The sequence below is a fragment of the Staurois parvus genome, unplaced genomic scaffold, assembly GCF_062004578.1.
Source record: "Staurois parvus isolate SC_StPar_1 unplaced genomic scaffold, SC_StPar_1.0 ptg000038l, whole genome shotgun sequence".
NCBI lineage: Eukaryota > Metazoa > Chordata > Amphibia > Anura > Ranidae > Staurois > Staurois parvus.
The window spans coordinates 1,107,025-1,132,610 of record NW_028317834.1 but is presented as its reverse complement, the minus strand read 5'-3'; the positions used below and the strand labels follow the sequence as shown (position 1 = coordinate 1,132,610).

Genomic DNA, 25,586 nt, shown 5'->3' with positions numbered 1-25,586 from the left:
TGACCCCCACTTCCACCCCACCCTACATTCCTCATAGTGAAGCCCCCCAACACTCCGCACCTTTGACCTTATTACCATCGAGGAAGCCTCCAAGATCCTCTCTGATGCCCGCCTCACCACCTGCCCCCTCGACCCTATCCCCTCACAACTCCTACGACCTCCCTCCCCCTCCATCCTACGCTCCCTCACCCACATCTTTAATCTCTCCCTCTCCTCCGGCACTTTCCCCTCCCCTCTGAAACATGCACACATCACCCCCATACTTAAAAAGCCCTCACTGGACCCCAATGACCCGAACAACCTCAGACCCATCTCCCTGCTCACATTTACATCTAAACTCCTCGAGCGCCTAGTCTACACCCGCCTAAGCTCTCACCTCAATGACAACAACCTCCTCAACCCCCTACAGTCCGGCTTCCGTCCCCTACACTCCACCGAAACTGCCTTACTCAAACTCTCCAATGACCTGCTAACCGCCAAAGCTAATGGCCATTATTCAGTGCTCCTACTCCTTGACCTCTCTGTGGCCTTCGACACAGTCGACCACCCCCTCCTCCTCAAAAAACTACACTCCTTCGACCTCAGAGATTCTGCTCTCTCCTGGCTCTCATCCTACCTGTCACAACGCTCTTTCAGCGTTACCTATAATGCTACCACCTCCCCCTCACTCCCCCTCTCTGTTGTGGTCCCTCAAGGCTCTGTCCTCGGGCTCCTTCTCTTCTCCATCTACACCTCCTCCCTTGGCCAACTCATACACTCTCACGGCTTCAACTACCACCTCTATGCCGACGACACACAAATCTATCTCTCAACCCCCCACCTCACCCCCTCAGTCTCCGCCTGAATCACACACCTACTGAGCGACATATCAGACTGGATGTCGCTCCACTTCCTTAAACTGAACCTCTCCAAAACCGAGTTTCTTGTCTTCCCCCCCAGCCCAGACACCACCCCCCATTGACTTCTCTGTCACATCCAACAACGCCACCATAAAACCCGCCCCGCAGGCCAGAGTACTTGGTGTCATTCTGGACTCCAACCTATCCTTCCAGTCCCAAGTCCAATCTTTAACAAACTCGTGCAGACTCCACCTCCGCAACATGCAGACTCCGCCTCCGCAACATCGCCAAAATACGCACGTTCCTAACCCCAGAAACCACTAAACAGCTCATCCACTCCCTCATCATATCACGACTCGACTACTGCAACTCCCTCCTCACTGGCCTGCCTCACCACAGGCTATCCCCCCCTTCAGTCGATCCTGAATACGGCTGCCAGACTCATCCACCTTACCAACCGCTCCATCTCCGCCACCCCCCTCTGCCAATCCCTCCACTGGCCTCCACCCCCCTCTGCCAATCTCTCCACTGGCCTCCACTCAGTGTCCGCCACCCCCCTCTGCCAATCCCTCCACTGGCTTCCGATTGCACAACGGATCAAATTCAAAATCCTAACACTGACGTACAAAGCTGTCCACCATACTGCCCCGAACTACATCACTGACCTAATATCCAAGTACCGCCCAACACGCACACTCCGCTCCTCACAAGACCTCCTTCTCTCTAGTTCCCTGGTCTCCTCCTCCCATGCCCGCCTCCAGGACTTCTCCAGGGTGTCACCCATCCTCTGGAACTCCCTGCCGCAACCCATCAGATTATGCGCACCCTGAAAACCCATCTCTTCAGGGAAGCCTACCCAACCCCCTGCTAACCTGCTGACCTCCTCCACTCTTCCTACTACTCCATCCCCCACAGCTATCTCCTCCTGTGCCACCATCCCCCCCTCCTAGATTGTAAGCTCGAAAGAGCAGGGCCCTAAAATCCGCTCATGTTTTGCATTGTATTGGTATTGTTCTGTCACATGTTCTGTCCCCCTTTGTAATGTACAGCGCTGAGCGAACTATTGGCGCTTTATAAATACTGTATAATAATAATCTGGGGAGGGATGTGTATGGGGAAGGGGTGAGAAGCAGGGGAGGGGTGTGTATGGGGAAGGGGTGAGAAGCAGGGGAGGGGTGTGTATGGGGGAGAGGTGAGAAGCTGGGGAGGGATGCGTATGGGGGAGGGGTGAGATGCTGAGGAGGGATGCGCATGGAGGAGGGGCGAGAATCTGGGGAAGGATGTGTATGGGGGAGGGGCGAGAAGCTGAGGAGGGATGCGTATTGGGGAGGAGCGAGAAGCTGAGGAGGGATGTGTATGGGGGAGCGGTGAGAAGCTGAGTAGGGATGTGTATGGGGAAGGGCGAGAAGCTGGGGAGGGATGTGTATGGGGGAGGGGTGAGAAGCTGAGGAGGGATGTGTATGGGGGAGGGGTGAGAAGCTGAGGAGGGATGTGTATGGGGGAGGGGTGAGAAGCTGGGGAGGGATGTGTATGGGGGAGGGGTGAGAAGCTGAGGAGGGATGTGTATGGTATCTATACTCCCACTGTGAGAGTACCAGAAATGATACTATAGAGTATATAACATGTTTCAGTCCCTACATTCACTCCTCCCTTGATACTATAGCACTGTTATCTCTTGCTGAAGTTAAAGTAGAGCTCCACCCAAAAGGGGAAGTGCTGCTTTAACCAGTTGATGACCGCAGGTAGCCAAATGACGTCTGCACTGTGGCTGGCCAGTCCTGGTAGGCCGTCCTATGATGTCCTCCCAGAACGCGCTCTCCTGCGTGCCCCCCGTGATTTCCGTGATTGCCGTGTCCTATGACACGCTGGTCATCAGGAAATGCAATTGCCGGGTCTTGACTGCACTTTCCTCACCCTGTCAGAGCATGAGGAAAGTACTGCTGGCAGTTGTCAGAGGAGGGATCGGCATCGATCATTGATGATCAGTGCCTTGAGGATCGGTGCCCAGCAGAGCCACCTACCAGTGCCGCCCACAAGTGCCCAGCAGTGTCACCCACCTTTGCCCAGCAGTGCCTCCAGTCAGTGCCCAGCAGTGCTGCCTATGAGTGCCGACTATCAGTACCCATCATCAGTGCTGCCTATCAGTGCCAGCTCATCAGTGTCACCTATCAGTGCCGCCTATCAGTGCAGCCTCATCAACGCACATCAGTGAAGTAGAACAATTACCTGTTTGCTAAATTTTAAAATAGAAACAAACTTTTTTTTTCAAATTTTTTGAAAAATGTATTAATTTAATCTTAATGTATGAAGATATTATTTGTAGTGTACAAATTACAACCTGTATGTTATCTCTAAGGGTTGTACCCCTTCTGACTTACTGTTTGTCAAGACTCTAGAAGTAGCTCTATAGGTCCACAGTTTGGGGTTCCCTAGGGCGCGGGATCTAAGCTCCAGTCTGCTTGTTCACCAGAGCCCCTGATGGTGGGGATGGACTTGGAGCAGGCTGAGACCAGGTCGCAGCCCCCAGGTATGTCCAGGAGACCGCTAGTGTCACATACTTTAGTAGTGAGCCTGACGTGAAGAGGCAGAGCAGACCAGAGCAGGATGCGGATGGATCCGTGCGGCAGGTAGCGGAGTCAGGCGGGCCGGGTTTTGTATCCAAGAAGGCAGAGAAGACCAGAGAAGTAGGCAGAAGGATAGTCAGGTCACAGGCCAGGTTCAGCAACAGGAGGTCAGAATGATCAGGAGCAGCCAGAAGAATATCCAGAGACAAGCCAGGGGTCAGGGCAGGAGAAGGTCAATGGTAGTCAGGAGCAGGCTAGGTTCGGCAACAGGAAACAACTCAGAGTCAGGAATCACAGGCAAAGGAATAAGACCATACGGCAATTTGGATCCTGCAGTGGCCAGTTTAAATAGCCTGCCCAGCGCCGAAAGGCGTGCCTGGGTCCTAGTGCCTGCCCGGTGCTGTCATTGGTGACAGGTGCGCCTGGGTCTTAGTGCCCGCCTGCCTGTATGTCTTATCGGGATGCTGCGCATGCACATATTCGTGCGATCTTCCCTGACATTGCCCCCCCCCTTATGGGCAGCCTCTGGATGCCCAATTGGCTCCTCTTTTGCGGGTGACTGCAAAAAAATTCCTGAACTAAGTCTGTGGCATGAACATTCTGAGCTGGTTCCCATGAGTTTTCCTCCGGACCATACCCCTTCCACTTAATAAGGTACTATGTCTGACCCCTCCTTTTCCTACAGTCCACAACAGCCTTGACCTCAAATTCCTCTTCCCTGTCCACGTCTATGGACTCGGCGCGCCTTGACCTATGACTAGGAAATGGATCGGGTACGGCAGGTTTCAACAGTGACACGTGGAAAACTGGGTGCACTCTAATGGACTCCGGAAGTGCCAATTCATATGTGACTTTAATTCTGTGTCTTATCAAGAATGGGCCCACAAACCTTGGTGCCAACTTCCTCGAAGGGCACGCCATCTTCAGATTAGTTGTAGCCAGCCAGACCTGGTCTCCCAGATGCAGAATCAGTTCTTCCCTTCTCTTTCTGTCAAAGACCCTCTTGTTGTCTTCCTGGGCTTTTGCGACCGCCTCTTGTAACAATTTATTGTTAGAGACAAAGAAATTTAGTATATTCTGAGCAGCAGGAACGGAAGTTTCTGGGACCAGGTCAGGTAAAAAGGTAGGGTGGAACCCATAGTTAGCAAAAAATGGTGATTGTTTAGTGGCAGAATGGCTAACATTGTTATATGCGAACTCTGCCAGAGGTAAGATTGCCTCCCAGTAGTCTTGGAGGAAGGATGTGTAACATCTGATGTATTGTTCCAGTGTCTGATTGGTTCGTTCGGTTTGCCCATTTGTTTGTTTGTGGGTGGTAGGCAGAGGAAAAGGATAACTTGATTTCCAGGGTTTCGCATAGCGCTTTCCAAAATCTCAAAGTAAATTGTACCCTTCGGTCCGAGACAATGTTCACAGGAACTCCATGGAGTCTTACGATTTCTTTAATGAAAATCCGAGCAGTCTCAGAAGCAGAGGGTGTATTCCTTAGTGGCAAAAATTGGGCCATTTTTGATAACCGGCCACAACCACAAAAATAGCAGTATGTCCTTGGGAAGGCGGAAGTTCCACTATAAAGTCCATGGATATCATTTTCCAAGGCCTATCAGGCACTGGTAGAGGTTTAAGTAAACCCCAGGCCTTGTTTCGAGTGGTCTTGTTCTGATTGCAGATGGCACAGGTCCTTACATATGTTTTGCAATCCTTAGCCATATTCGGCCACCAGAACGAGCGTTGGGCCAATTCCAATGTCTTGGAAACCCCGAAGTGACCTGCTTAACGGGTGATCATGGCAGTAACCCAGAACAAGAATTTGTGCCTCTTCGGGTACCAAAATTTGCTCCCCTTTCCATAAAAGCCCTTCCCTGTTTTGTACAGTGATTCCAGGTGGACTAGAGGCTCCTACTGAGGCCTGCTGCAATTGACACAGAAGTTCAGACTTTTTTTTTTTATATTAACAATTTTTATTGGTTTTCATGAAATACAAACAGTATATTTCAAAAGGATAAGAAAAGAAAATAAACATAACAGAAAGATACATCGATGGCAAAATTAAATAGTGTCAGGACCAGCGGAGTCATAAATATCAATGTAAAGGATATCAGGGCCTTGCAATGTGGGCCGGCATAGAAGAGGTGAAAGTATCCCACGGGAGCCAAATCATCTCAAATACAGCAAACGAACAACTATGTAGTGCAGTCAAATATTCCATCTGTCTTACATCAGCAATGAGTTTGTACAAAATCGACATTGAAGGAGGATTAGAGGATAACCAACACATAGGAATGCTTCTCCTGGCCGCGGTCAGCACATGTACAGCGAGTTTCCTGGATACTTTAGGTAATCCTGGGAATGGTAGACCCAGTAAAAAATGTAATGGATCAAGTGGGAGAGAGACATGCAGCAATGAATTCAGCAAGGAGAGAACATCCTGCCAGAAAGGAGTAATGGAGCTGCATGTCCAAAAAATATGATAGAGAGAACCAAGGTCTCTACTACAGCGCCAGCAATCAGGAGAAGCACTCGGGTTATAAGCATGCAGAACCTCAGGTGTTTTATACCATAACATCATAATCTTGTAAATATTTTCCTTAAAAACCACACAGACAGAAGATCTAGATGCATTTTCCCAAATTTTCTTCCATGTTAATAAATCAATATCGCATTGTGTGAATTGAGACCACCTACGCATGTAAAGGTGAGTATCATTGGATAAGGAGGGGGCTTCCATAAGAAGTTTATAAGTATTAGAGATTATACCCCTATGGTGGGGACCCTGCATACATAAACTTTCAAAGGGAGTAGGCTTCCCCAGAGTCAATGAAGGAGATAAAGTGGAAAAAAAGTGGCGTATTTGAAGATAAATATATAGGTGTTGAGAAGGTAAAAGGGCTTTTTTCTGGAGGACTGGGAATGAGTGTAACTTACGAGACACCGGGTGTACCAAGTGACGCAATTGAAAAAGGTTAGCTACAACCCAATGCGACATCCGGGACATGGCCATATTGTCTGGGAGATTAGGGTTATAGAGGACATTTGTCAGTGGGGAGCAATCAGAGGCCAGTGTAAATTTAGCCCTACATTTCCGCCAAACAGTCAGAGAAAAATACATAGGTCCCAGAAATAAATGGCGAAAGGAGGAGACATCCACTGCTGAGGTCAACCAAAGGAGAGAGCATGGATGAGCTGGGGACAATTGCAAAGATTCAATCTCAGTCCATGTGTTGGGAGGATGATGGGAAGACCATGACATGAGAAAACGAAGATGAGTTGCGTAGTAATATGTTATAATATCCGGGGCCCCCAAGCCCCCCCTAGATCGTGGGGAAAGCAAAACAGAACGTGCAATCCTGTGCCGCCTGTTGTGCCAAATAAAATGCAGGAAAGATTTCTGAAGAGAGTGAAGTTTGGACATAGGAACGGGAACGGGAGGGTCGCAAACAGGTACAAAAGTTTAGGCAACACTGTCATTTTTAATACGTTAATGCATCCTAGGAAAGAGATGGGCAAGGCATCCCATCGTTTCAGAGAGCGAGAAATTGCTATAAATAGTGGAGGGAAATTGGCCTCGTATATGGATTGGTAAGAGGAAGTAAGATTAGTAACTAAATATTTTAAAGAATGGGTACACCACCGGTAGGGAAAGGCTTCCTGAAGCAAGGATAATGTGACAGGTGGGACGTGAATTGGGAGTGCCTCAGTTTTAGACGTATTAACTTTGTAACCTGAAATAGCCCCAAATTGTTTCAAGATCTGATGCAAAATCGGTAAAGAAGTATAGGGACTCGTGAGTGTGAGGAGGATGTCGTCTGCAAACAGTGATAATTTGTACTCATGGGTATGGGAATGTATCCCGTGAATATCCAGATTCCACCTAATGGCTGTGGCCAGTGGCTCCAGGCAAAGAATAAACAGCAGAGGGGAGAGTGGACAACCCTGACGTGTGCCATTTGACATCTGAAAAGGGAGTGAAAGAAAAGATGCTAATCTAACCTGCGAAAATGGGGAAGAATAAAGGGCCTTCAAGGCTGCTACAAATGGACCCCGGAAACCAAACCTCTCCAAAACCATAAACATGTAGGGCCAACTTAACCGGTCAAAAGCTTTTTGAGCGTCCAAGCTCAGTAACACAGCAGGGGTGGAGGATCGATTAACCAGATCAACCAGATCAATAGATCTCCTGGTGTTATCCGCAGCATGTCTGGAAGGCACAAAGCCCACTTGGTCCCTATGTATGAGTTTGGAAATAATTCCGGACAGTCGGTTGGCTAAAATTTTTGTGAAAATCTTGTAATCGGAATTAAGTAGGGCAATCGGACGGTAGTTGTCTACAATAGAGGGATCTTTATCGGGTTTAGGGATAACCAAGATATAGGCTCGTGAAAATTCAGTCTGGGGTGTGACCCCCTTAAAAAGATTTCTGTAAAGAGAAAAGAGATGGGGAGCCAGGATACCAATAAAGGATTTATAATAGGTGTAGGGTAAACCATCCGGACCCGGGACCTTACGAGAAGGGAGATGTTTAATTGTATCAAGTAATTCCTCTATCGTAATGTCGGCATTAAGAATGGCAATGTCTGAGGGTGATAGTCTCGGAAATGACAAGGAATCAAAAAAATTGTCAAAGGATAACTGTGTGAGAGGCGGGTGAAGGTCTGGGATCAAAAAGTTATACAGTTTCTCATAGTAGGAGCCAAAAAGGGTTGCCATGACCTGAGGATCATAGGTAGGGCTGCCGTTTGGTTGGATTAAAAGATCAGGCACCGTGGAAGGAGACTGAGCTTTAAGTCGATTGACTAACATACGATGGGGTTTGTTGGAAAATTCATAAAATTTCTGTTTAACCCACAGAAGGGATTGTGCAGCCTTACTGGAGTCGAGGGTTTTAATTCGGTCACGTAAAAATGTTACCTTCCGGAGCCCAGAAATGGACGGCTTGGCCATCAACCGTCGCTCCGCCAAAAATAGTTGATGTACAAGAGAGGCCTTAGCACGTGCCGCAGATTTCTTTAAACGAGAACCCATAGAAATACAGAGTCCCCGAAATACCGCCTTATGGGCCTCCCATAAAATAGAGGAAGAGGCTACGGAGCCAACATTGAGGGTAAAATAAGTATCAAGTCCCCGAGACAATTCATCCCTAAGATGATCTGTGGAGAGGAAGGTCTCATTAAGGCACTAATGACATGGTTTGGGTATAGCGGGAGGAAAGAAAAGGTTTAAAGTCAGAGAGGTGTGATCAGACCAGGTAATGGGGTTAATTTCAGAAGAGACCAAGAGTGGAAGCAGTGGGGCAGAGATGAAAAAATGATCTAAGTGGGAGAAGCTACGGTGAGGGGTGGAGTAGAAAGTAAATTGTTTATGGAGGGGGTGTTTAATCCGCCAGGCGTCGAAGAGACGATGCTCCCTTATCAGTCTACGAAAGGATTTTGAAGCGGAGCATTGCCGCTTCGAGGGTGTGGACTCAAAAAGAACTTTCCTGTCCTTATGGGGGGAAAAAATCAAATTAAAATCACCCCCCACAATCACATGCGAAGTGAAAAAAGAGTCTAAAGCAGCAAGTGTTTGGGAAAGAAATTGCAATTGACCCGTATTGGGGGCGTATAAATTCAACAGAACAAGGGGAGTGTTACCCAGCATACATTCCAGAATAATGAAACAACCTTTTTGGTCAACTTTGGAGGAAACAATCCGAAGGGAGCAGTGCGACCCAATCAAAATTGCCACCCCAGCCTTCCCGGGGGGATCAAAGGCCGAATAGGCTTGGGGAAAAAATCTCGAGGCAAAACGAAAGGAGCCAGCTGATTTGAAATGGGTCTCTTGAACAAAAATAATGTCTGCTCCTGAGGATCGAAGTTCCCTCAAAGCCATCCACCTTTTTTGAATGGAGTGGAGGCCCTTGACATTATACGACAGAAACCTCAAAGCCATTATAAAATAACAAAAATTGAAGCAAATGTGTTAGCATAAAAAAGAAATGAAATACCATCGATGCAATAGAAAAAAAAAAACAATAAAGTAACACAGAAAGGTGTAAACATAGAAATTGACATAAGTATCCGTGAGGATATAAACTCGGGAACAACCAATTGGCCCAAGTCGTCTAGGCCTATGGCTAGACAAATTCGGGAGCAGCATGATAACCAAGACATCAGAAAAATCGTCATGCCCGGCCACATAAAACAGAAGTGAGAAAATGCACCCAACAATGGTTCGGCCGGACAGAAAAGAGAAACCCGAAAAGAAAAAAAATTATGTAAAAAACCCAGGAAGGAAGGATCATCACCGGAAACACATCGGAAGGGCACACCAGAGAATCATCATACAGACGGATCGATCTACTGAGGGTGACGTGGACGCTGTGGGGTACGTGTGAGTCTCTTCCGACCTCCGCGGACTGGAGTCCAGATCTTGTTGGGGGTGGCGGATGGACGAGACGGAGTTGGTGGCAGAGGGGGACACATCTTCAGGCAAAGGTGGAAGTCCCAGGCGCTTTAAGAAGGAATCCGCCTCATGAAGATCACGAAGCACGACTTGGGTATTATCCCTAGTTACGACCAACCGGAAAGGAAACCCCCATTGGTAAAGGACATGATGTTGTTGAAGGTGTGTGGTGAGCGGCTTCAGGGCTCGCCTCTTGGCCAAGGTAGTCGGAGACAAATCGCAGAAGAGTTGGAGTCTGTCACCTTTAAATTCCAGAGATGATTTGTGGCGAGCAGCTGATAATAAGGCTTCTTTGCTTTGAAAAAAGTGGAAGCGAACTATGACATCACGTGGTCTGGTGCCTTCGACAGGTTTTGGGCCCAGTGAGCGATGAGCCCTGTCCATTCGCCAATCTGTTTCCGGAACCAATGGAGCAGTTGCGCTAAAGAAGGACAGAAGGTGACGGTGCAATTGCGCATCAGCGATTGATTCGGACATACCGCGTATACGGATATTTTGGCGCCGTTCCCTGTTTTCTAAATCCTCTTGCTGGAGCTGCATTTGGGACATGGAATGCTTCAAATATGCGTTATCCTCCTCCAAAACATGAACGTATTGCACCAAATCATCAAACTCAGTCTCCAATTTATCCGTGCGGTCTCCAATCTGAGTTATTTCCCCTCTGAGATCTAATGCCAGCTTTCCAATTTTAGTGGATATGGATGCGGTAATATTGCGCAGAAAAATTTGCAGCTTGTCATCTAGCGCTGAAAGTGTGAGGGAAGGAGACGGTATGGTTTGCTGAGATATCTGGGTGGAGGGAGGATGATTTCCCGATGCAGAGTATTCTGCTGCCCCCCCAGTTATATGCTGGGGATCCCCAGTTTTATTATGGGGATCAGAGTCCTCCATCTGGGGCTGAGTCAGGGCAGAGGCAGGCATGGAAGCTGACAGGCATGAAGGTGCATTACCCTCCGTGACCACCGGGGGGGCGGGATCTCTCCCTGGGTTCCTGGGCATACTGGAGGCCGGGGATTGCGGCCTGGACAGGAACCGCCGGAGCGGCGAGGGCCGCGAATCTGGTGGCTACGGGAAGGGGGGCTTCCAGCGCCCTATCTTCCCCATACAGGTCTCTCCCTGGAGCCGGGCCGGGTGCCAAGTGGGTGTGACTCACCCTTATTAGCAGGGAAGCAGTGGCGCGTATCAGGTGAGTCCGTGCTGGCCGGGGATGAGCGGAGCTCAGCTAAAATGCAGCCGCCACCGTCCCTGGCCGCGCATGCGCCCCCGAAGTTCAGACTTTAATAGCAAGAAATTCCCTGCTGGTAGAATGGTGTCCGGTTTTGGAGATTCTTTTGGATCCTCGAACATACGTGAAAGCGCATCTGGTTTAGTGTTTTTGGATCCTGGCCTGTAGGTGATGTGAAAAATGAATCTGGAGAAAAACAGTGCTCATCTAGCCTGGCGTGGTTTGTGACGTTTAGCAGTCCTTAAATATTCTAAATTCTTGTGATCGCTATATATCAGAATTGGATGTATGGCCCCTTCCAGCAGGTATCTCCATTCCTCTAGTGCTGTCTTTATTGCCAAGAGTTCTCAATCCCCAATGTCGTAGTTCCTTTCAGCTGAGGTAAGTTTCCTAGAGAAGAAGGCTACTGGATGCATTAGTTCCTTCAGGCCTTTCCTTCGTGAAAGAACTGCCCCTACTGCGTTTTAGAACGCATCTACTTCCAAGGTGTAAGGAAGAGAGGAGTCTGCATGGCTTAAGATGGGGGCTGCTGTGAATAATTTCTTCACTGTCTCAAAAGCCGTTTGCGCCTCTGGGGTCCAATGGAAGTGGACTCCTAACTTGGTGAGGTGAGTGATAGGTGAAATGAGGCCCGAAAAGTTCTTAATGAATTTCCAGTAGAAATTTGCAAATCCGATGAACCCCTGAACTCCTTTTTTGTCTGAGGGTACCGGCCATTCCAAAATTGCTGTGTTCTTTTGGGGATGCATTGCAATTCTGGCAGTAGAGATGATCAGGCCCAGGAATGGAATGCTCTGTTGCTCAAAGTTGCATTTCTCTGCCTTAGCATATAGTCCATGCTGGCTAAGCCGTCCCAGAACGCATCTCACATGGTCTCGGTGTACCTCCAGAGATGCGGAGAAAATCAGAATGTCATCCAGGTAGATGTAATATATAAATGATGTAGCGCTGTAATAACTCATGAGTATGGTTATAAACATATCACTCTACTGACATCCAAAAGATAGCAATTGTGACATATATAAGTGATGCGTGCAATATAGAATACACTTATAAATATCCAAGTGATCATAAACAAGTGATCATATCATCATTGTCACACAGTGCTTCCCTATACAGGGTTATGCATCATCAGATAAGTGACTTATATAAACAATGGTGATAAAAAGTCCACTATATTCGGTGTCAAGTTGTGTCTCAAAAATCCACACAATGCAATGATCACACCATGTGCTGCTGTGCCAGTGCAGGTAGTGAGAAGTACTCCTATATGGCAGGCGTGCCCGCTCACTTTCCCCCTGCGACCCACAGGGGCCAAATAAGCCTCTTGGATCACCCTGGATCCTACATGATTTCTCCAGGCCAGAAATGACTCCACCACCTTCTATACTCTCTCCTCCTCCTTCCTCTATTCCTCTTTAGTCAGGCAATGGTAGGATGCTCATAAGTATGATGTTTGGGAATCCTGTGATTCACCAACCGTAGAGAAGTGCAACCATATATAAGTGTATTCTATATTGCACGCATCACTTATATATGTCACAATTGCTATCTTTTGGATGTCAGTAGAGTGATATGTTTATAACCATACTCATGAGTTATTACAGCGCTACATCATTTATATATTAGATTTATTAGTTCTATCTTAAGGTGAGATTTGGATGTGAGCGGCTGTTCCTTTTACTCATCCTAGGAGACATAGAAGCGCAGGAGGATTTACATATATCATCCAGGTAGATGACAACAAAAACATCCAGGTAATCTCTGAAAATGTCATTAATGAAATGTTGGAAAGTAGCAGGCGCGTTGCATAACCCAAATGGCATGACCAGGTATTCAAAGTGGCCGAAACGGGTGCGGAAGGCCGTTTTCCATTCGTCCCCTTCCCGTATGCGGACCAGGTTTTATGTCCCTCTCAAATCCAACTTGGTGAAGATAGTGGCAGTCTTGAGTCTCTGGAATAGTTCAGGAACCAAGGGAAGGGGATACCGGTTCTTAACGGTAATCTTATTTAGTTTCCGATAATCCACGCAGGGCAGCAAGGACTTGTCCTTTTTTTCTACGAAGAATATTCCAGCTCCAGCTGGTGAAGTGGAGGGCCAAATGAACCCTTTCTGAAGATTCTCCTCGATATATTCCTTTAGAACTCCTAGTTCCCATTCAGATAAGGGGAAGATCCGCCCAATGGAAATTTCAGACCTGGGAAGCAAATCGATCGGACAGTCATAGGATCGATAAGGAGGAAGTATATCTGCTCCCCGTTTACTGCATACGTCAAGATAGTCATGGTAAGCTGGAGGAATTGTTTGAAAGAGTTCCGTATCAGAGTCCATGCACAGTAGGGTAGGTGGACCTGAGGATACCTTGGGCAAACAATGTTCCTGGCAGTAAGAAGAGGGAAATTGGATCGAGCCCGACTTCCAGTTAATTTGAGGTTCGTGTGCCCCGTAGTCAAGGAAGGCCCAGTATGAGAGGAAACAGTGGGGCGGTGATAGCATCTAGAAGTAAAAATTCCTGATGATGGTTGGTTACCGTAGTATGGATTGGTGGGGTCTCTTTGTCTGCCAGTCCGGATTTAATACGGGTTCCATCAGCAAGAAAAATGTTTAACCCGTGTTCTTTTGGCAGTAATGGGATATGTTGTTGGGTGGCAAAGTTTAAATCTATGAAGCAGCTGCAGGCCCCCGAGTCAATAATTGCCGTCACCTACACAGTTCTTCCGGGATGCTGGAAGGAAATGGGAACAGCCAGGTGAGTTGAACTATTTGAACATGATGGAGGAGCAGCTGAAGAAACAAAGATGCACTTACGCAATTTAGCTGAGCAGGAATGCACATAATGGCCTGGTTCTCCACAGTATAAACAGAGGTTGTGGACTCGACATCTTTGGCATTCCTCGGTAGTTAGTGAAGGATGTATTAGCCCGAGTTGCATAGGTCCCGGGGCATCCGTATCCTCAGAATCCCGGGTTCTAGCAGGGGGATTGTGCTGGGCTGGAAACTTGGGTAGCACCCAGGTAGGCCTCAGAGCTTGGTTGGATCTTTCCAACCTGCGTTCACGTAGCCGACGGTCAATCTGGATGGCTAACGCAATCAGATCTTCCAAGGAACCAGGTATGCCTACCTGAGCTACCTCGTCCTTGAGGGGTTCGGCCAGGCCCAGGTGGAACTGATGTCGTAGGGCTGCATCGTTCCAGTTTGTGTCACCACTCCATCGTCTAAAGTCTGAGACATAGTCCTCTGCTGCTTGGCGACCCTGTTGAAGCGCATGTAATGCTGCTTCAGCTGTAGTTGTCCGCTGTGGATCGTCGTATAGCTGGGCCATGGCATTGAAGAATGTAGTCATGGTGTTTAGGTGTGGATGGTGACTCTTGAGCAGGCAGTGGGCCCAACCCTGAGGTTCTTCCTGCAGCAAGGAGATGATGAACCCCACCTTAACAGTCTCTGTGGAGAAAGTTTGTGCTTGCAGGTCAAAATACAGCTGACATGCGTTTCTGAATGCCCTGAATTTACTTTGATCCCCATTAAATCATTCTGGAGTAGGCACACAAGGTTAAGGTGAAGGTAACTGGACCACCATACTAGTACGGGTTTCTGAGGAACCACTGGCCGAAGGAGAAGTAGCCGGATCCGTTGGTACAGAAGCGGGTGTAGCCAAGGTTTGGATACGTTCTTCCAAATGTGCATATCCATCCTGTAAGATCTTAACAGCCTTGGTAAGTGTGGTCAAATGATGACATATCTCATCCAGGGGAGAAGGTCCTCTTCCAGGCTCAGACATGGCCGTATGGTACTGTCACGACTCTAACGGTAGCTCTATAGATCCACAGTTTGGGGTTCCCTAGGGCGCGGGGTCTAAGCCCCAGTCTGCTTGTTCACCAGAGCCCCTGATAGTGGGGATGGACTTGGAGCAGGCTGAGACCAGGTTGTGGCCCCAAGGTATGCCCAGCTGCGGTAGAGGAGACTTCTAGTGTCACGTAATTTAGTAGTGAGCCCGATGTGAAAAGGCAGAGCAGATCAGAGCAGGATGCAGATGGATCCATGTGGCAGGTAGCGGAGTCAGGCGGGCCGGGTTTGGTGTCCCAAAAGGCAGAGCAGACCAGAGCAGCAGGCAGAAGCATAGTCGGGTCACAGGCCAGGTTCAGCAACAGGAGGTCAGAATGACCAGGAGCAGACAGAAGAATATCCAGAGACAAGACAGGGGTCAGGGCAGGAGAAGGTCAATGGTAGTCAGGAGCAGGCTAGGTTAGGCAACAGGAAACAACTCCGAGTCAGGAATCACAGGCAAAGGAGTAAGACCATACGGCAATTTGGATCCTGCAGTGGCCCGTTTAAATAGCCTGCCCGTCACCGATAGGCACGCCTGGGTCCTAGTGCCTGCCCACCGCCGTCATTGGTGACAGGTGCGCCTGGGTCCTAGTGCCCGCCTTCCTGTATGCCTTGTCAGGATCCTGCGCATGCGCAGATTCGTGCGCTGCAGCGATCTTCCCTGACACTGTTGGTGAGTCCTGCAATCACATTGTTATGAGCTCCTTGTAAAACTATTATCTCTTTCCAATAACATCTATGAACAAGAGAAGATATGGACCCCACAATTCCTCTATATACTCCACAATTCTCCCATGTGGACACCTCGTAAGTGGTTCTCCAGTATAGACTCCCAGTTTGGGGAACTCATTTAGAAGAAGCCGTCAGCTAAAATCAAACTCACTACTCTACAGTATGGTGAAGACCAAGGAGGCCTAGCAATACCAAATGTTAGACTTTATATTATAGCTGCCCAACTTCAGCATCTTACCAGGTGGGACTTAGTAGACACATTAGATCCCATCCATCGGTTGCTACTTCCATCAGATACAGATTTCACATCACTCTCACACTTCTTAATGGGCTTCAGATGGCACCAGTGGGAAAGGCATGATCTCTCATATATTTATTCCAGTCTTTTGACTCTTACCGAAGACTTATAGAAAGAAATGGGAAACAGAGAAAATAAGAGAAAGTGGTGGGAGATGATTGTGACCTCCATACCTCTCATCTCTCTGTCCTCTTCACAGAAACTCAGTCATTTCTTTTGCATAGAGCTTTCAGGACCCCAGCCCAATTGTTCAGCTAGGACAGGAGGGATTTCCCCTTTGACCCCACTTGTAGCGGTGATGTCAGGGATTTGATACGTGTTTTGGAGATATTCAAAAAGTGGAACGATATGACCAGTGTTATAATGTTGGTATTCAATATTCCTCAGGTGTGCCTCTTGGTGTCAATAGAGGAGGAATTATTTACACCTCCTCCTATTACAAATCATATAGCAATAGTGAGGCTGCTGTTTATTGACCATAAAAAATATTACGATCTTGGCTATCATCTCAAACTCCCAGCAGACAACAGTGGATTGAGCAGGTGAACTCCACATTAACATGTGAAAAACAAACTTACCAACATTGTAATTCCCCCAGGAGATGTATGTCTGGCAGAACTGGCTGGATACTCCTTGCTCACTCCTGGTTAGTTCTTCATAGGCTTTTAAAATCTTATCTCTTTTAGCCCCATAGGAGGAGAACGGCCAGTTGTATCCTACTGAATGGTGACTACATTGGAGGCCCATACTTGGGGTATGATCCTGGAGACACAGGCCTCATTGATCGGTGTCAGCTATCTATGTATGTACTGGGGGGAGTTACTTGCCGTGTACAGCTGAATTGTTCTAGGTTGTTTCTTCTTTTCTCTGTTCATTTATTTATAAAAGGTAAAAGTGACACCATAGACAAAGCAAGTTATTGTTCTGTATGATCTGTAACAGTGCCACAACTGCCTATACGTGAGAATGTATGACTCCATTGTCTGGGCTGAATGTTGGGAATACTGTGCACACTTATAAACTTTATTAATAAAATCTATTTGATTAAAAAATACTGTAGATAATGCTGTACATATTCTTTCTATTCATAAGATATATTTAGTAATGAACATTAAAAATAGAAAGCAACTTTATGTAGCCCTTTATATAGAATTCTATCTTTTTTCTTTCTCTACAGGTAGATTGATGAACCAGGTTTTTGGGACTTTTTTGTCTTCATGAATACAGCTGAGTCACATGGAAAATAAAACACATGGATGTCTTAATTGACTGAAAGTCTTTACTGCAGTTCACTGGAGGATTCACACGGGATACAAGTCATATCTGTGTTCTAAAAGTCATGGTTTGGATCCTCTTCCACATTGATCCAGCAGGAGAAAAGTAATTTCAGTGTTCTGGAAGTGACAATGGCTTTACAATAAAGTCCAACCCAAGTATACATAAGAGGAGTCATTTCAAACTACTTGTTTGGAGATTTTACAATGGAGAGAAAATATATCACACAGCAGAAGGCTTGCAAGGGAGAGAAGCCATATCATTGTTCTGAATGTGGCAAAACTTTTACACGCAAGACATACCTTATAATACACCAAAGAGTTCACACTGGAGAGAAGCCATATCAGTGTTATGAATGTGATAAAGCTTTTACACGGAAGTCAGATCTTATTAAACACAAGAGGATTCACACTGGAGAGAAGTCATATCAGTGTTATGAATGTGATAAAGCTTTTCCAGTGAAGTCATATCTTAATAGACACCAGAGGATTCACACTGGACAGAAGCCATATCAGTGTTCTGAATGTGATAAAGCTTTTACACAGAAGTCAAGTCTTATCACACACCAGAGGCTTCACACTGGACAAAGGTCATATCAGTGTTCTGAATGTGATAAAGCTTTTACAGTGAAGTCACATCTTATCACACACCAGAGGAGTCACACTGGAGAGAAGTCATATCAGTGTTCTGAATGTGATAAAGCTTTTACTCAGAAGTCATGTCTTCTCACACACCAGAGGAGTCACATTGGAGAGAAGCCATATCAGTGTTCAGAATGTGATAAAGCTTTTACAGTGAAGTCACATCTTATCACACACCAGAGGATTCACACTGGAGAGAAGCCATATCAGTGTTCTGAATGTGATAAAGCTTTTACACAGAAGTCAGATCTTATCAGACACCAGAGGATTCACACTGGAGAGAAGTCATATCAGTGTTCTGAATGTGATAAAGCTTTTACACGGAAGTCATGTCTTATCACACACCAGAGGAGTCACACTGGAGAGAAGTCATATCAGTGTTCTGAATGTGATAAAGCTTTTACTCATATGTCACATCTTATCAGACACCAGAGGATTCACACTGGAGAGAAGTCATATCAGTGTTCTGAATGTTCTAAAGCTTTTATACAGAAATCACATCTTATCAGACACCAGAGGATTCACACTGGAGAGAAGTCATATCAGTGTTCTGAATGTGATAAAGCTTTTACACGGAAGTCATATCTTATCGCACACCAGAGGAGTCACACTGGAGAGAAGCCATTTTAATGCTCTCAATGTGACAAAACTTTTTCAGTTAATGCTGGTCTAATCTATCACCGGAGGATTCACAAATCTCAGCATAGATTAAATTCTGGAATAAAAGGGATATTAAAGAAGTTTCAGGTGTCACAAGTTAGTTTCACATCCCCAATGTCATCCCACAAGCTAGAGAAGAAGAGAAAAGATAAAATGCTACTCTAAGAGAAACAAACTAAAATCTGCACAAACTGGAATGTAATGATCGGATGAACTGAGTTTAGTGCTTATGTCCATCAATACACAACTAGAAGGGATTTGAATATTTTATCTTTTGACAATTTGTTTTAAGATAAGCATTAAAAACTGAACAGCTTCCCTCATGATTCTCATCTTTATCTTTTTTATGGAGCTTTGAATGAACATGCAATGCATTTTCATGATTCACCAACTGAGTTGTGTTTCCAAGCATTTTCTTCATTTCTGGATCCTGAGGTGACCAACACTGCCTCAGTACCAGAGACTAGGATGGGGTCTATTGTCATCTTACCAAGTCTCTGAAGCCTCAGTGGGAGAGTCCATTCCAGGTTCTTCTGACTATTGATACATTATCAGCCAGGCTTGAGGTCTCCAGCTAAGCCCACCTTGTCCACTCCTCCCATTACATGTTCCATCTCCTCTTCCATTATCAATGCCTTCTTTCCACATTTCATCTCTCATTGATATTATTATTATTGTTATTATATAGGATTTATATGGCGCCAACAGTTTGCTCAGCGCTTTACAATATAATGGGAGACAATACAGTAACCATACAGTTTAATACAAGAGGGATAGGAGCTTACAATCTAGGAGGGAGGGGCTAGTGGTACAAAAGGTAGTAACTGTGGGGGATGGACTGGTTGAAAGAGTAGAAGATTCCATTATTAGCTGAGGGCAGGATAGGCTTCCCTGAAGAGAGAGGTTTTTAGACATCACCTAAAAGTGAGCAGTGTAGGCAATAGTCTGATAAATTGGGGTAGAGAGTTCCAGAGGATGGGGGAAGCTCTGGAGACGAGCATGGGAGGAGGAGACAAGGGAGCTAGAGAGCAGGAGGTCGTGCGAGGAGCGGAGAGTATGGTTTGGGTGATATTTGGAGACAAGATCGGTGATGTAATTTGGGGCAGAATTATAAATGGCTTTATATGTTATTGTTAGTGTTTTGAATTTTCTCCATTGGGCAATGGGAAGCCAGTGAAGGGATTGGCAGAGAGGGGTGAAGGACACTGAGTGGAGGCCAGTGGAGGGATTGACAGAGAGGGGTGGAGAACACTGAGTGGAGGCCAGTGAAGGGATTGGCAGAGAGGGGTGTAGGACACTGAGTGGAGGCCAGTGGAGGGATTGGCAGATAGTTATGGCTGATACAGAATGGTTTGTAAGGTGGATGATATCAGCAGCATTCATGATAGACTGATGAAGGGATAGCCTGCAATGAGGTCGGCCAATGAAAAGGGAGTTACAATAGTCAAGGCAAGATATAACAAGGGAGTGAATAAGTTGCTTAGTGGTTTCCGAGGTTAAGAACGGCCATATCTTGGAGCTGTTGCGGAGGTGAAATCTACAAGATTTGGACAGTGATTGGATTTGGGGCTGAAATGACAGATGGGAGTCTAGGATTAAACCTAGCACCCTGGCATGAGGGGAGGAACTGATGGTTGGGCTGGGGGCAATACTAAGAGCTCAGTTTTGGAAAGATTGAGTTTGAGGAAGTGGAGTGACATCCATGCCGATATGTCACTTAGTAGGGTAGTAATGCGAAAGGAGACTGAAGGGGTGAGGTGTGGAGGAGACTGAAGGGGTGAGGTGAGGGGTAGAAAGATAGATTTGTGTGTCATCAGGATAGAGATGGTACTTAAAGCCATGAGAGTTTATCAAGTAACCAAGGGAGGAGGTGTAGATGGAGAAGAGTAGGGGTCCAAGGAAAGAACCTGGAGGGACCCTTACAGAAAGAGGGAGTGAAGAGGAGGAGGCAGAGTTAAAGGTAACGCTGAATGAGCTCTGTGATAGGTAGGAGGAGAACCAGGAGATGGCAGAGTCTTGGAGGCCAAGAGAGTGGAGTTTTTTGAGGAGGAGGGGATGGTCAACCGTATCAAAAGCTGCAGAGAGGTCATGTAGTAAGGGTAAGGAGCAGTGGCCATTGGTTGGGATGAGTACGGAGTAGTGGCCATTGGTTGGGATGAGTATGGAGTAGTGGCCATTGGTTGGGATGAGTACGGAGTAGTGGCCATTGGTTGGGATGAGTATGGAGTAGTGGCCATTGGTTGGGATGAGTATGGAGTAGTGGCCATTGGTTGGGATGAGTATGGAGTAGTGGCCATTGGTTGGGATGAGTATGGAGTAGTGGCCATTGGTTGGGATGAGTACGGAGTAGTGGCCATTGGTTGTAGCAGTTAGTAGATCATTAGTGAGGTTTAGTAGGGTAGTTTCAGTGGAGTGTAGTGAGGGAATGCCAGACTGTAAAGGGTCGAGAAGGTTGTTGTCAGTGAGATGGGAGCTCAGGCGATTGTAGACTAAGAGTTCTAATAGTTTAGAGGTAAATGGCAGCAGGGAGATGGGTCTTAAGTTGTTCAGGTTGGTGGGGTCCAGGGAGGGCTTTTTAAGTATGGGAGTGATGTGCGCATGCTTTAGAGGGGAGGGGAAGGCACCAGTAGAGAGGGAAAGATTGAAGATGTGAGTGAGGGAGCATAGGATGGAAGAAGAAGGGGACCGTAGTAGTTGTGAGGGGACAGGATCCAGGGGGCAGGTAGTGAGACGGGCTTCTGAGAAACCTTAGTGACCTCTTTGGTAGTAGCAAGGTCAAAAGAGGAAAGTGTTGAGGGAGGTTTAGTATAAGGTATGCTAAGTGGGATGGATGTCTGTGCAGTGGAGATGCCCCTACGAATTACATGAATCTTGTTTTTGAAGTGATTTGCAATCTCGTGAGCACTGAGTGAGGTACTGGGTGGAAGTGGAGAAAGTTGTGAGTTAGAAGTAGAGAAGAGACGACGAGGAGTGGATGACAAGGTATTGATGAGAGTGACAAAGTAGGCTTGTCTGGTAGCATGGAGGGAGGAATTGTATGTTAAGAAAGCAGATTTATATCAGGTGAATGCTTGGTGAGATTTGGTTTTACGCCACATTCGCTCCAGCACACGACTATGTCGTTTAAGATCTTTGGTGTTGTCAGTCTGCCAAGGTTGTAATGGGCGGGGCCTGATGCTTCATGTTAGAGGAGCAAGTGAGTCTAGTGTGGATGAAAGTGAAGTGTGAAGGTGATGAGATTGTGATCATAGAGAGGAAAGGGGGTGTTTGTGAGGTTGTAGGATATCATCTCATGGGTGACAACCTTTCAGGCAGGTCTGTGTCTGTGACACCAGCTAGAAAGAAGTCTCTGTTCAGTGAGAAAACAACATCCCAAGCTGATGCAGGCCTTCCAATACTGAGTTACTGCTGATTTAGGGGATGTATTCAGCAGTAAAACGTAAGCCCAGCTGGCCACTTGTGTTCCATGTGGTTCTGCCAAATGGGATTCCATCAGGTGAAGATCAGAAATCCTTGTTCCATGTTTTCTCTTTCCAGCTATTACTCCTCTCCATAGACTAATCACACAATACAACTGCCAGAGATCTGAACTTACAAAGTGCTGAGTGTGCGCTCATATTCCTACCACTTCTTCCGGGGGACTGACATTCCTCTGATTGGGGTTCACAATAATCACTCTGAGTGCACACATCTCTTTTTGGTGGAAAGTTTGTAAAGAAAACTTCTTCTCCCTGGAAATATTACAACGTTGGCACCAAAGTGTAACTATGGGCAAAATCAGTAATGACATTAATAATGAAATCTGTCATTAGCAGAGAAGGTTTTGTTTTTCTGAGTCTCCTATTGTATTATTTTTTTTGTTGTCCCTCCTAGTAGATTTTTTTTGTCTACTTCCTGAAGAAAATCCAAGTCTTTTGGGAAAAATGGCAGTTGGAGGGGTTGGGGCAAATCCTATAACACTGCTGGAGGTGCTCACAACTGTCAGTTGTCATTCATATGGGGGGTTGGACCTTATAGAGAACCTGTTGCTGTAACTGCTGTAGAAGCGTTAGCTGAAGTTGGGCTTTACTTGTTGTGTGTCTTACTTATAACACAGGTCTGCGACTAAAAAGCTGTTTGATTATTTTCATCTAATTTCCATGTATTTTGGTGTGCTGAAAACAAATAAAATATTGAAAAAACTCCTAGACGTCAGGATTTGCCACAAAATGCAAAATTGTCTTCAAATTTATAAAAAAAATAATACTTTTTGGGGGGTTTTTTTATATTATGGGTTTTTAACCAAATTTAAAGTCCAAATTACTATTAATTCACATAAGTGCATTTAAGATATAAAATGCCAAAAAAATCCTTAAAGGGGTTGTCCAAATTATTTAAAAAGAAATATAGCACTGTAAATCTGATGGTCAGCAATATATACATAAGCTAAGCAAGTTTTAGGGAAACAAATTCTATTTCCTCATTTCCCTAGTTCTCTTCTGGCCCTTTGTTGTTATTTGCTCTTAACTAGAAAAACGCATTGACTCCTGCTGCTTTCCTCTGGGTAAATGCATCTATCTCCTATCTCCGCTCTTAACTAGAAAAACGCATTGACTCCTGCTGCTTTCCTCTGGGTAAATGCATCTATCTCCTATCTCCGCTCTTAACTAGGAAAACGCATTGACTCCTGTTAAATTCAGAACAAATGGTGTATTTATATTTGTGTATATGTTGACCATTCCTCACCTCCAGCTGCACTCAGGTTTATGATTGTAGCCTGTTCCCAATGAAACATCCCCCACTATTCATGTGATCCTTATCAGCTTCTAACTGGGGTGGAGTTGAATGCTCATTTGAGCATCTCCCTATAAATTTAGATCAGCTCATTGGGGGGAGATCAGTGATGGGGGGCACAGTCTCTGATGGGGGTTCTGCATTGAGCGAGTGCTGCGTTGAAGGAGTGCAAAGCAGTTAAACACAGCAGTTGGAACTAAAGCAGGAGAACTTCAGCAGCAGGAAGACACAACAACAGCAAGAAACTCTACTGCACGCTGGACAGACTGCAAGCAAACACCCCGGGAAACATCTCTTACATGCCTGAGTCCCACTCCGTGTACCTTTATATAATACGCCCCTCTTCTCCTTATCATATTACTATCCTCTGTTCCCAAATCTCATTTCTTTACCCCTCTGCTCCACCCCAAAACTTGTACATCTCCCCCTCATTGCTATCATCTCCCTACTATTGCTCTCATCACCTCCCCAAAATGCCTCTTCCACTCCTCCTTCTCATTTTCCTCTCCTCCATTCCCAAAATCCATTCACTATATTCCTCTGCCCCACCCAAACAATTGTATATTGTGTCCTCACTGCTTCCTTCACCCCTCAACGGCACCCACCACCTCCTCCTATTACTCCACTCTCCCACTGACCCAAATACCTCCACTAGGAGTTTCTCACGCTCCTGCACATCCCGCTCCCATGCCACCTTTCTCACCCTTCTCCTCCTCCTAACCGCGGGAGACATCTCCCCGAATCCTAGCCCTCCACCACCTCCCTCACCCGCGCAACACCCTCCCGCCTCCACGTTCCGCCGCAACCCCCGCAACTTAGTATCTGTCCCCCTGCTCCCTAAATCTCCCCCGTTTTCATGTGCACTCCTGAACGCCCGATCGGTGTGCAACAAGCTCACCGCCATCCACAACCTCTTTGTTTCCCGCTCCCTCAACCTCCTAGCAATTACAGAAACCTGGATCCAGGCCACTGACTCTACCTCCCCTGCTGCACTCTCCTACGGAGGTCTCACCTGGACCCACTCACCCAGGCCTAACGGTCGTAAAGGTGATGGGGTTGGTCTGCTCCTGTCACCACAGAGCACTTTCCAAGTCCTCCCAAACCCCCCCTCCCTATCCTTCTCCTCCTTCGAGGCCCACTGCGTCCGACTATTCTCCCCAACCCCCCTGAAGATTGCTGTGATATACCGGCCTCCTGGATCCATATCCTGCTTCCTGGATGACTTTTCCTCCTGGCTACCCTTCTTCCTCTCCTCTGAGCTACCCACCATCATCCTTGGGGATTTCAACATCCCTGTCAACCTCGACAACCCGACCACATCCCATCTCCTCCACTTAACCTCCTCCTTTGCACTTGCACAGTGCATACAATCCACCACCCACTCCAATGGTAATATCCTTGATCTCGTCTTCTCCAACCGCTGCGCTCCCCACAACCTCACTAACACCCCCTTCTCTATCTCCTCGTCCTCCAACGCCTACCCCTCCAAATGTCACACTACTACCAGCCATAACCGCCGCAACCTTAACCCTGCCCCCTCCACTCTGCAACTGATCAACTCCATGACAGCATCCTCCCCCTGTCCTGCCCCGACTTGGCTATGACTGCCTACAACAACGCGCTGTCAACAGCCCTTGACTCACTAGCGCCTCTAACCACACGCAACATCAAACCCCGACCGCTCCAGCCCTGGCAGACTGATCACACCAAAACCCTCAAACAACATAGTCGTGCCCTGGAGCGACTATGGCGCAAAACCAAATCCCAAGCCTTCGCCCGCTACACATCTGCCTTCCACACCCACACCTCCTCCCTCCACGCAGCCAAACAAGCCTACTTCCTGACCCTCATCAAGGCCTTCTCCTCCAATCCTTGCCGACTCTTCTCCACCTTCAACTCTCTACTCTCGCCACCCCCACCTCCACCCAGCACCTCACTCACTGCCCTTGAGATTGCCAATCACTTCAAAAACAAGACTGACACAATCCGCAAGGACATCGCCGCAACTCACACGCCCTCTCAACCTGTCCCCTCTCACACAGCTACCCCCTCATCCTCCCTCCCCCTCGACATAACCAGCAGGGACTTTGTCGCTGCTCAAACTCCCTCCAACCCCGTTCCCCTTCACTCAGCTACCCCCTCATCACCCCTCTCCCACGGCCTCACCACTGCTCTGACCTCCACTTCCCCACCCTACATTCTTCATACTGAAGCTCCCCCAACACTCCGCACCTTTGACCTTACTACCATCAAGGAAGTCTCCAAGATCCTCTCTGATGTCCGCCTCACCACCTGCCCCCTCGACCCTATC

General features: G+C 47.0%; 1 protein-coding gene, 1 long non-coding RNA gene and 1 pseudogene across 2 annotated transcripts in view; 1 reads left to right on the top strand and 2 right to left on the bottom strand.

Moving 5' to 3' along the window:
• LOC149470569 (uncharacterized) overlaps positions 1 to 18,828 on the top strand; it is a 60,768-nt gene extending 41,940 nt beyond the window's left edge. Inside the window, exon 4 of the mRNA XM_089662470.1 lies at positions 17,523 to 18,828. Coding sequence (XP_089518596.1) covers positions 17,523 to 18,472 — 950 coding nt within the window. The 3' untranslated portion in view covers positions 18,473 to 18,828. The remainder of the gene's footprint in view (positions 1 to 17,522) is intronic.
• The window catches only part of LOC149470567 (uncharacterized), a 389,981-nt gene that overhangs the window by 251,765 nt on the left and 112,630 nt on the right, over positions 1 to 25,586 (bottom strand). The window lies entirely within an intron of this gene.
• LOC149470568 (uncharacterized) overlaps positions 1 to 25,586 on the bottom strand; it is a 198,382-nt pseudogene that overhangs the window by 88,572 nt on the left and 84,224 nt on the right.